The 12041-nt window shown below is 41.2% G+C and overlaps 1 protein-coding gene across 1 annotated transcript; it reads left to right on the top strand.

The window, feature by feature from the left end:
- Nucleotides 1-265: 265 nt before the first annotated feature.
- ess2 (ess-2 splicing factor homolog) lies at nucleotides 266-6853 on the top strand. Its single transcript, XM_034095852.2, has 10 exons — nucleotides 266-652; nucleotides 1139-1307; nucleotides 1430-1513; nucleotides 1696-1865; nucleotides 2135-2252; nucleotides 2383-2516; nucleotides 2668-2770; nucleotides 2904-3013; nucleotides 3097-3212; nucleotides 6037-6853. Exons 1-10 carry the CDS (start codon nucleotides 506-508, stop codon nucleotides 6308-6310), a joined length of 1425 nt encoding a protein of 474 aa, XP_033951743.1. The 5' UTR covers nucleotides 266-505; the 3' UTR covers nucleotides 6311-6853.
- The last annotated feature ends 5188 nt before the right edge of the window (nucleotides 6854-12041 follow it).

Raw genomic sequence — 12041 nt, forward strand, 5'->3', positions numbered from 1 at the left:
TGCTTCTCCTTGATTTCAGCAATCATCATTACACTATTTTTAGATTTAGATTTAATATCATACATACTGCAGACAATAACTTGAGCAGAGTATGAAGAGTTGATTAATCTGCAATATTTATATTTAATATTAACTCCATCTCTTTTCCAATAACCAGTTGCATTATTAATATAATGAATACTAATGACTGATTTAAGTTGAAATGCATCTTATTTATTTTATTCTGGAAAGTTTGAGTGACTCAGTAAACTTCCGGTTACGCAACATCTCAGACGTTGTTTTTACGCTGGTTCTAAAGTTAGCCGACGGTAACTAGTTAGCTTGCTAATTTGTTATACTTAGCGGCGTTCACGCAGTTTTAATTGTATAGTTGTATACTATTTGCTCTAAATAATTAAGCTGGGTTTCCAACGTACAACAGTCGTCTTCCGTTACGTTTTAGTCGGTGTTTGTTGGTAAACAATCGCCCTTAGCCGTTTAGCCTAGCAGGCTAACAGGGTCTACAATGGAGGGCAGCGCCAGCGTGAGGAAAGCTCTGTTCGGGACTCTAGTCCCTGTTACAGTCTCAACAATGGCTCTTCTCCAACAACCAGAGAAGGAGGACAAAGAAAAGACGAGGAGAAAGGTCCTCGATGAAGATAATTATATTGAGGTAACTAAATGACAGACTACGACGTAGGGACGAGCTATAAGTTATCATCAACGTGCTGTGTTAGCGCGATTATTGCTAACAAATAAAAAGGTCGAATAGCATATTTATTGTATTTTATAAACATACATTTGGTGTTTATCGTTGGTTGAGTCCAGTTGATTTAGTTATATCATTATCCTAAGTGTCCTTTAGCTTTGAAACTATTAAAAGGTGGTGTGTCATATCAGACATGTCCTACCTGTTCTTTATTTTAAGGGAAAATTGGTGCATTAGGAAATTGATTGGCACTAATCTCTCTAAATATATAATGCATAAAAACGTCCTGACTCGCTTGGGGCACTAGCAAGCCAAGTTACTATACCAGATGTCTGTGAGACTGGTTTGAAGAAATAAATCAATTATACTATTTCTTGTATAGTAACGAAGAGAATGATGTTGTTTTACTTTTTTCAAAGTCCAATGTACCTGTCTTTCTACTTGTAACAGAGTCTGGAGAAGATCATCCAGCGGGACTTCTTCCCAGATGTGACTAAGCTGCAGGCGCAGAGGGAATATCTGGAAGCAGAGGAAACTGGTGACCTAGTGAGGATGAGAGAGATATCCATCCGCTATGGATCATCTTTGACTAAATCTACACCTCGGTCTTCTGCACCCTGTAAGTAGTATGAGCAGTCAAATAGAACATGATATGTTCACCATGTTATACATTTCGTACAGAATTAAAGATCCAATCTGTTCTTTGTAGGCCTACCTATTTACTTTTCTTTATTCCTGCAGATGTGACACCGGCTAGCTTTGAGACACCAGTGGGCGGCCCAGGGTCTCCTTCCTCGACTCTTGGAGGTAAAGGTTTCGATGGAGGTACGTATCTCATTTTTAAGAAGACAGACAACAAATCAATGTTCAGAGCATTATCTGTTTGTTTTTATGATGTCACACAACTGTCCAAAATTAAAACTTGTTTTGCAATAATACTCTGATGATTTGACTCACAATTGCTCAACAGTAATTTAACCCTATTTCAATCGATGTTGTATTCATAGAGAGCAAGTGCGGCGACAAGGAGGAGAAAGAGCTGCCCTGTCTGGATCGCTTCCTTGCTAAAAATACCAGTGAGGATAATGCATCATTTGAGCAGATCATGGATTTGGCAGAAGACAAGAACAGGCTAAGGCATTCCTGGTTATACGAGGCTGAAACTGAATACAAAGAGGTATGTGTTTTGGGAATCGTTTCGAATTCAATCAAACTACTTGGGATAACAGGTGTGCTGATCATAGACCTATTATAATTTGATAAACATTTGATTGGCAAAATTGTTGCATGTAATATTTCTGTCAGGTTCAAGTTTGAAGTTAAGTCCTGCTCATAAAGCCGTATCTTTTTGGGTTATGAACATTGCGCGATTCTTTTACAGTTCCAGTTGATCTTTGGTACATTCCTTCACGGTATTACAAATGTTTTTTTGACTTGTTTGTTCAGCGCCATGAACAGAATCTTGCATTGCCATCAGTAGAGAAAGGAGCACTTGAATGTGTCAAAGCTGGACTCGAGACATGGGAGTACAAAGCAAAGAATGCCTTGATGTATTATCCAGAAGGTAAGTAGACCACACTTGAATTTAATTTCCTTTCAGACATAAATAGGTTTTGAAGGCATGTTATTGATCACATTTAGCTGTACACGAAGAAAGATTTTCATGTTGTTTCACATGTTTAATTTTTGTTTAGGTGTTAAAGATGATGATGATCAATTTAAGAAGCCACGGGAGGTCATTCACAAGAACACACGCTTTGTTGGAGACCCATTCAGCAAAGCTCTCAACAAAAGCCAGATTCAGCAGGCTGCAGCTCTCAATGCACAGGTACCTTTCAGGAATACGGGTTATAAAAACATTGATGTTTGGCCTACATGATGTGCCCCATACTTGTGAATGCAGCATGACAGTCTATTCTTGTTGAATCAGAGTGCTTGTTTGAGAGTGATGCAGCTAATGCATCTCGTTTTCTGTCCAGTTCAAACAGGGTAAAGTAGGCCCCGATGGTAAAGAGCTCATCCCACATGAATCCCCAACAGTGAATGGATATGGTTTTGAAAGCATGCCATCCCCTGCACCTGGTAAGTGGATCTTTAATCCTCCTCATTATAGTTACACTCCTGAGACAGATACAACTAAATGTTTCCTTAAAGGCTCATTCAGCAATTACATACTTTTTGAGAAGAGTTCTGAAAGCAGTTTCTGTCCCATCAGGTGGAGCCGAGTCGCCTCTAATGACCTGGGGTGAGATCGAGAGCACCCCCTTTCGCCTGGACGGATCAGACAGCCCTTATGTTGAGAGGAATCATGGACCATCATTTAAGGTACTGACCCCACATAGGTATCTGTTTTGTTTATGAGTTGTTAAGTTGTAAGATGTTGACATTGTACGTTTGTTTCTTTAAAGATTCCAGAACCAGGACGGCGAGAGAGGCTGGGAATAAAGATGGCCAATGAAGCTGCAGCTAAAAACCGTGCAAAGAAACAGGAGGCGTGGCGAAAGGTCACAGAGAACCTTGCAAGGTAAAAACGGATCTTCTGCAGTCTTGATTATATCTGCTTCTACGTGAATCTGTCAAATCCTGCCTTTAAAAGGGGATGTTGAGCTTAAATGTAATTGGTTTAGGCTATTTGTTTTCTTTATTACTGCAGGTGTGAAGGAATCCACAGTATTATTAACTAACTAACATCCCTGAAACTGGCCCTCCCGCTGTACTTCTCGGAGACTTCAACCTCCAGACGGGGAAGATAGACGAACTAACATCTCTGTTAACCGCCTTTGCTTTCTCACTGTCTCCGTCCCCACCAACTCATAAAGCTGGCAATGTCCTTGATCTCATATTCTCAAGGAACTGCGCTACTTCTAACATCTCTGTAAACCCGCTCCACACATCCGATCACTTCTTCATTTCATTCTCTCTACCCCTTTCCAAACATAACAAACTAATCTCTTCTCATCCTGCACCTGTCCGCCGTAACCTCTGTTCCCTCTCCCCCTCTAACTTTGCCTCATCGGTGCTCCCAGCCCTCCCTTCCTCTGACTCGTTCCAATTGCTGCCTCCAAACTCTGCTGCAGAAACTCTCCTCTCTACTCTCTCATCCTCTCTGGACTCTCTCTGTCCTCTCACATCTCGGCAGGCTCGTCAGTCCCCTCCTGCTCCCTGGCTAAATGATGCACTGTGCGCTAATATAGAACCGTCCTTCGAGCAGCAGAGCGGAAATGGTGGAAATCCAAACACCGTGACGACCTCCTAACCTATCAGGCTCTCCTCTCCTCTTTCTCTGCTTCGATCTCTCAGACAAAAAGCACTTTCTTTCAAGATAAGATCCAATCTTTCTATTCCAATCCCAAAAAACTATTTTCCATCTTCTCCTCCCTCCTGGACCCCCCCAAAGCCCCTTCCCCCTCCTCCCTTCTGTCAAGCGACTTTGTTAACCACTTTGAAAAAAAGGTTGATGATATTCGCTCTTCTTTTTCTGACTCACCTCTACTCACCGCTGGGTCACCAGACCCTCTCTTCACCCACACACTGACCTCCTTTCCCCCTCTCTCTCCAAGTGAGGTTCTTACCCTCATTACCTCTGCCCGCCCTACCACCTGTCCTCTGGACCCTATCCCTTCAAACCTCCTTCAGACTATCGCTCCTGATATTCTACCGTTTCTCACCCATTTCATCAACACTTCTCTAACTTCTGGTCACTTTCCAAACAGTCTCAAGGAGGCAAGAGTAAACCCTCTCCTAAAGAAACCCACTCTCAACATGTCAGATGTTATAAACTACAGGCCTGTCTCTCTCCTCCCGTTCCTGTCTAAAACACTTGAACGCGCTGTCTTTAAACAACTCTCCTGCTATCTCCATCAGAACAACCTTCTGGATCTGCACCAGTCTGGTTTCAAGGCAGGTCACTCCACATAAACTGCCCTCCTTGCTGTCACTGAGGAACTGCACACTGCTAAAGCAGCCTCCCTCTCCTCTGTCATCATCCTTTTGGACCTGTCTGCTGCATTCGACACGGTGAACCATCAGATCCTCCTTCGCACTCTCCAAGAACTTGGAGTTTCAGGCTCTGCACTTTCCCTCCTCACCTCATACCTCAAAGACCGCACCTACAGGGTTACTTGGAGAGGGTCCGAGTCCGACCCTTGTCAATTAACTACAGGGGTCCCTCAGGGCTCTGTTCTTGGTCCCCTCCTCTTCTCCTTGTACACAAACTCGCTCGGATCAGTCATTAGCCTGCATGGTTTTTCATACCACTGCTACGCTGACGACACCCAATTAATTCTGTCCTTTCCCCGCTCAGAGACCCAGGTCGTCGCACGCATCTCTGCTTGTCTAGCTGACATCTCTCAGTGGATGTCTGATCACCACCTCAAGCTCAACCTTGACAAGACTGAACTACTTTTCCTTCCGGGAAAAGATTGTCCCACTCTTGATCTAACAATCAACATCGGCACCTCTGTTGTTTCCCCGACCCAGACTGCAAGGAATCTGGGTGTGACCCTAGATAACAACCTGTCCTTCACTGCAAACATCGCTGCTACAACCCGCTGCTGCAGATACACGCTTTACAACATCAGGAGGATGCGTCCCCAGCTGACCCAGAAAGCGACGCAGGTTCTGGTCCAGGCTCTCGTCATCTCACGCCTAGACTACTGCAACTCCCTCCTGGCTGGTCTACCTGCATGTGCCATCCGACCTCTGCAGCTCATCCAGAATGCAGCTGCTCGCCTGGTCTTCAACCTTCCTAAATTCTCCCACACCACGCCGCTCCTCCGCTCCCTTCATTGGCTTCCGGTAACTGCTAGAATCCACTTCAAGACAATGGTACTTGCGTACCATGCTGCGAATGGATCTGGCCCTTCCTACATCCAGGACATGGTTAAACCGTACACCCCAGCACGTGCACTCCGCTCTGCATCAACCAAACGGCTCGCTGCACCATCGCTACGAAGGGGACCCAAGTTCCCATCAGCAAAAACACGTGGGTTTGCTATCCTGGCTCCAAAATGGTGGAATGAGCTCCCCATTGACATCAGGACAGCAGACAGCTTACACACCTTCCGGCGCAGACTGAAAACTCATCTCTTTCGACTCCACTTTGAGCGATAGAACTATTAACAAAGCACTGATATACTAATAAAGGGCTGGCTTACCTAAAGCCAGTTGAGTAGCACTTGAAATACTTGGCTCTATGAAGCCTGATGTACGAATATGATTCTGTTTTCTTCAAGTTTGTATTTTGTTGGTCGAACGCACTTATTGTAAGTCGCTTTGGATAAAAGCGTCAGCTAAATGCAATGTAATGTAATGTAATGTAACTGACCTCATCAACTTTTGTGTTGCAGTCTTACGCCTAAAGGTCTGAGTCCAGCGCTAACCCCCGCCCTGCAGAGGCTTGTTAATCGGACATCAAGCAAATACACAGACAAAGCACTCCGAGCGAGCTACACCCCGTCGCCTTCACATGGAGTCTGCAAGTCTCCCTTCGGTGGCCCATCCACTCCCTCTGGAACGCCAACGCCGACCAAAGCCAAGACGCCGAGCTCTCAGGACCTTACATCACTCACAGACAATCTGCTGCAACTGCCCAAGAGACGGAAAGCCGCAGACTATTTCTAAGGAAATTGTACAAAACAGACATATTCTGACAAGAAGAACTTGATTATGAACTGCCCAGACACAGATTTGTCAAGTTAAATCGCACATCTTTCAGCTGGTTGACGGATAAAGGAATCCAGGAAGACTGAAGATTTTTTATGGATTTTCTTTTATTATTTTTTGCTCAGATGTTTTTATGTAGACCCCTGTGAAAAACGTGTCTACATTATATTTAATTACTATATTTTTTATATTTTGTTTTATCCCTAATGCAAGATGTCATCGATTTTTGAATAGCTGTTTCCACCTACCCGGCACATCAAATTTAAATCAGTATAACACAGTAGCTCTTTCTGAGAATGACACTTATAATTGAGTTTTCGAGGCTCAGCCAGGAGGCTGAGGCTGTCGCCCAGCTCTCGATACAAGCTGCCAAAACATTTGAGTGTTTGCCTCTGCATTATAAAGAAAAATCAAAGTGACGTGTTTTGTTACTGTAAAAAGGGTTTTCCCAGTGTCACACTATGTTGTTGTAACAATAAATCAGGTTTTTTTTGTTAAACAGCTCTGTCTAATTGATGAATTTTCTTTTACCTTCTAAATGTATAGTTGAAAATGTTTTTCAAACGTAATTGAACTCGGCATCATACATTTTTTTCATTTTCACTTAAATCTAAAAGATAAAATGTTGTAAATGTTTTGCACAAAACTAATTTAAGCTTTAAATCTAGTCATACTATTCTGTCTGCAACATGCCCTGAGTTTATTTTTTTGGGGGGGGCATCCGAGGTTACAGGTTCAACAAATGCAGTCAGGTGAGGTTGTCCTGGTATGTGGGCAAGCCAACACACAGACAAACTGTAGCTTAATTTACAACTTCACCTTCACGCTGCAAACACAGTTTTTCCTGCATCACTAGCGGTCCTTTGACGTGACGTAGTTTGACGTAGGGAGGACTACGGGCTATTTCTGCTTGGATTTGTTTAGTCACTGCCCTCGAAAGCCAGGGGGTGCACATGCGATGATGCTGGACAAAATGAAACTTTCTTGTTCTCTTGAGTGCAATGGATGTTATTATGGAGGATACATATATAAATATAGCAGTCAACATAGCACACATTGAGGAATGTAATGCTTTAATTCAATTTATTTACCCTCTGGAATGCAAACTGCAAAATCTTCAAGCTTAACGGATCACAAGAACAAACCAAAGTGTTAATCATCAGGGACCTGTAGGAACTGGAAAATATCAATGAAACAAATCAGACAAGGTAACGAAAATAAAACACTACCATGACAATTCCAGATAATAAACATATCTCCATCAAGACTAGAAACTTTTGCATATACAGAGCATAAAACACTTGGACATGGAAAATGACATTGATCTGGAAAACAACTTGCTGAACAATATCAACAACAGCTGCAACTATTTCACAGAAGAGCAATTCAATGTAACGTGTCAATCAGAAGAGAACATATCAATTATCCACTTCAATAGCAGAAGCCTATATGCCAACTTCCTCAACATTAAAGAATATCTAAGTCTGTTTAAGAACCCATTCAACATCATAGCAATATCAGAGACCTGGATCAGTGCTGAGAAAGGTGTGGACTTTGAGATGGATGGCTACGAACTGAATTATATAAACAGAAGGAATAAGAGAGGAGGGGGTGTGGCAACATGTGGATAAAGGAATGACCTATAAGGTGGTGGAGAGCACGACAACAGCTGTTTGTTTGAATGTGTTACAGTAGACATTTGTATGGAAAAGTCTACAAATGTGATGGTGAGCTGTATATACAGAGCTCCTGGAACCTGGAAACACATTTACAGATAGGAAGGATAGACCTTTTTTACTAAATCATTACAAAAAATGATGTTTATCTGTGGGGATTACAATATTGACCTGTTGAATCCAAAAAAGCATAAAATGACAGAAGACTTCAATACATTGTGCAATATGGCTTTGTATCCTAAAATCACCAGACCTAGAATAACTTCTCATTCTGCTACATTAATAGACAACATATTCACAAACATTATGGAAAACAATACAGTAGGCGGACTATTATATAGTGACATCAGTGATAATTTACCTTTTTTTATTGTCTATCACTGTAGTTATAAGAAACCTAAAGTCGCCAGCCATTTCAAATACAAAATATTGATAACTGAAGAAAACAAATGCATTTAAGAATGACTTACTAAATCAGAATTGGAGGGTAGTATATGAGAGAGATGATATTGACAAGGCATATGATGAATTTCAAAACATTTTTAAATCACTTTATGACAAAAATGATACGAGGAGTGAAGCAGGTAGGACCCAAACGCAGATAACACTGATAATACCTTTATTTCAAGGGCTCTTACCAAACATATCACATGGAAACACAAAACACTCCACGGTGAACTCAGTCACAAACAAAAGACGAACCAATACTGAACACAGGAAGAGACAAGACTAAATACAGGGAGGGGTAATTACAAGACGAGAAATAGCCGGGCAGGGGAGGAGAAACACAAGGGCCACAGGTGAACACAATCAGACAACTAGACACACCAGGGAAACTAACGACAGGAGGAAAAACACAAGGAAAAGGACCAGACAATAACCCAGTAGGAAAACATGACGGGGAGAACAGCAAAACACCCAAACCTAGACATAAAAACATGACATAACATGAATATCGTGACAAAAAACTGTCCTGTGAAACAATGCAGAGAGAGACACAAACAAGTGCATGGATCACTAATGGCCTCAATATAGACAATTCATAAAATATAGAACTTCAGACGCAGAAAATAAATATAAAAGATATAAGAATAAATTAACCAATATTATGAGAATATGTAAAAAAGAATACTATAATAAAATATTAGAGAATAATATGAAAGGTTTATGGAAGGTATTAAATAGTATCATTAGAAATGGAGCAAAAAAGTTCAGGTTACCCTGAGTTTTTTATTGACAAAGATAATGTTATCAATAATACAGAAGATGTGGTTTTACCAATCCTTTGTAAATGTGGGGCCAGATCTGGCAGAACAAATTAAAACCGTAGAAACAACTAAAGGGGAAGATACGGACCTCTGGAATGAAAACAATAGCTCTTTCTTCCTCAATAGCTCTTTCTTCCTCGAAGAAAAATAAATCATAGAAACTGTACGAAAATGTAAAAGCAAATCCTCGACCGATTAGAATAATATTGATATGATTATAGTAAAATACATTATTGAAGAAATTGCAGAAACATTAACACATCTTTGTAACTTGTCTTCTCAATCTGGTAAATTCCCTAATAAAATGAAAATAGCTAAAGTTATACCATTATATAAAACTGGGGATAAACACCATTACACAAATTACAGGCCTGTTTCTTTGCTCTCCCAGTTTTCCAAGATCCTTGAAAAGCTTTTTACAAAAAGACTTGATCATTTAATGGAAACACATCAGCTTTTGGACGACAGTCAATATGGATTCAGGAAAGACAGATCAACATCTATGGCACTAATGAAATTAAGTGAGGAAATAGCAAACTGCATGGACAATAAAAAACAAGCAGTGGGAATATTTATAGACCTACACAAAGCATTTGACACCAACATTTTACTGACAAAACTGGAACGGTATGACAACTCTAGGTCAGAACAACTCTGAGAAGTATGTGCATAACAATCTGTGGGGTGATTTTATGGAATGGTTTGGAGCAGGAGTTCAAACAAAGCACACGCATAATTCAGTTTAAAAGTATGTACAGCAATTTTTTTTGGGAAAACTATGAGAATGAAGAGAGGTGATTGAAGATGAGAAATTATTGTAAATGTATGTATGTAAATATGTAAGTAGGAATAACGTGCAGAAATTATTTAGGATAATCATTGATCAGCAGTAAGTAAGGGGTGGGAATTATAAGCATTTGCTTCCTCCTGCTCCCTTTCGGACACATATGATTTATTATTATTATGAATATTTGCAACCTAACCAGGGGGGTATACTGCGAAGCAGGATTTTCGCTTAGCCGGCTAAATTCAGGGAAAACTCCGGCTTTCCGGTCATCCGAAGCTGGTTCTCTTTTTAGCAGGCTAGATCTCCATGGTAATATATGCTAAGCAGCTAACCTGGTCGGGACCAGGGGCCTATACTGCGAACCTGGTTCAACCTAACCTGGATATGTTTGAGTTAGCCGGTTGGCTTAATCCAAAACATACGCGCTCTCGCTAAACTGTCCTACGACGCTGGTTATCAAGTGGATCGCTCAAGCCAGCCGTGTCTTATCTAGTTAGGTGCGCGTGCACATGAAAGGGGTGGTATCTGGAGCATTCGACCAATCACAAACATGGAGAAGCATACTGACAGCGCAGCGTCATACTTCCTGAATGAAAAGTGAACTTTAATACTAGTCAAAAATGAAGAAGTTAAACTTTAAACATCCATGACTTAAACACTTTATCCAGGATAAAAGCCACATAGCTGCACCTGCAAGGTGAATACAGCTGGTAAAAGAAAAAGTGTTTGAATGCGTACATTAACAGGTTTATGATATCACTGCCCCGTCTAAAACACGATCTGACTTCAATTACATTTGTCTCGAGTGTTTCGTCAACTTATGTGTTGCTTAAAATAATACTTCTGCATACAGTATGTGACACTGTGAGTGTTGCACGGCCAGATACGGCTCAGCTGACTCAGATAATAAAATATATGATACATTATGAAGTGATATGCCGCGGACTGTACTTAATGTACTCTGATCCGGTTACTTATGTTGTGGCCGATATTTAAGTAAGCTTTCTTAACGCTAATGTTATAATAGTCAGATTGCTCTGAAGATGGGAGGTGGTCCCGACCAGGTTAGCTGCTTAGCATATATTACCATGGAGATCTAGCCTGCTAAAAAGAGAACCAGCTTCGTAGGACCGGAAAGCCGGAGTTTTCCCTGAATTTAGCCGGCTAAGCGAAAATCCTGCTTCGCAGTATACCCCCCTGGTTAGGTTGCAGGCTAAGAGCTCAACTCAGTGAAAGCACCGCCTGCTGACCAATCAGAGCTCAGTGTGCGGAGTTTAAAGCGATCAAGTCATATTACAGGAGAAAGGAAATACAGAAAAACTGCCGTTTTAGGAAAGACGGCCGGCAAAAATCACCGACTGTGTGAACGTGAACATGAATAGAATATCACCTCCCATCTTCAGAGCAATCTGACTATTATAACATTAGCGTTAAGAAAGCTTACTTAAATATCGGCCACAACATAAGTAACCGGATCAGAGTACATTAAGTACAGTCCGCGGCATATCACTTCATAATGTATCATATATCTCCTTATCTGAGTCAGCTGAGCCGTATCTGGCCGTGCAACACTCACAGTGTCACATACTGTATGCAGAAGTATTATTTTAAGCAACACATAAGTTGACGAAACACTCGAGACAAATGTAATTGAAGTCAGATCGTGTTTTAGACGGGGCAGTGATATCATAAACCTGTTAATGTACGCATTCAAACACTTTTTCTTTTTCCAGCTGTATTCACCTTGCAGGTGCAGCTATGTGGCTTTTATCCTGGATAAAGTGTTTAAATTATGGATGTTTAAAGTTTAACTTCTTCATTTTTGACTAGTATTAAAGTTCACTTTTCATTCAGGAAGTATGACGCTGCGCTGTCAGTACGCTTCTCCATGTTTGTGATTGGTCGAATGCTCCAGATACCACCCCTTTCATGTGAACGCGCACCTAACTAGATAGGAC

This window comes from Pseudochaenichthys georgianus, chromosome 12 (genome assembly GCF_902827115.2).
Source record: "Pseudochaenichthys georgianus chromosome 12, fPseGeo1.2, whole genome shotgun sequence".
Lineage (NCBI taxonomy): Eukaryota > Metazoa > Chordata > Actinopteri > Perciformes > Channichthyidae > Pseudochaenichthys > Pseudochaenichthys georgianus.

Coding starts and splice junctions, on each gene's coding strand:
- ess2 (XM_034095852.2), top strand. CDS start 506: ATGGAGGGCAGCGCCAGCGTGAGGAAAGCTCTGTTCGGGACTCTAGTC. Junction 2,253..2,382: donor CTTGATGTATTATCCAGAAG/GTAAGTAGACCA, acceptor ATTTTTGTTTAG/GTGTTAAAGATGATGATGAT. Junction 3,213..6,036: donor GTCACAGAGAACCTTGCAAG/GTAAAAACGGAT, acceptor TTTGTGTTGCAG/TCTTACGCCTAAAGGTCTGA.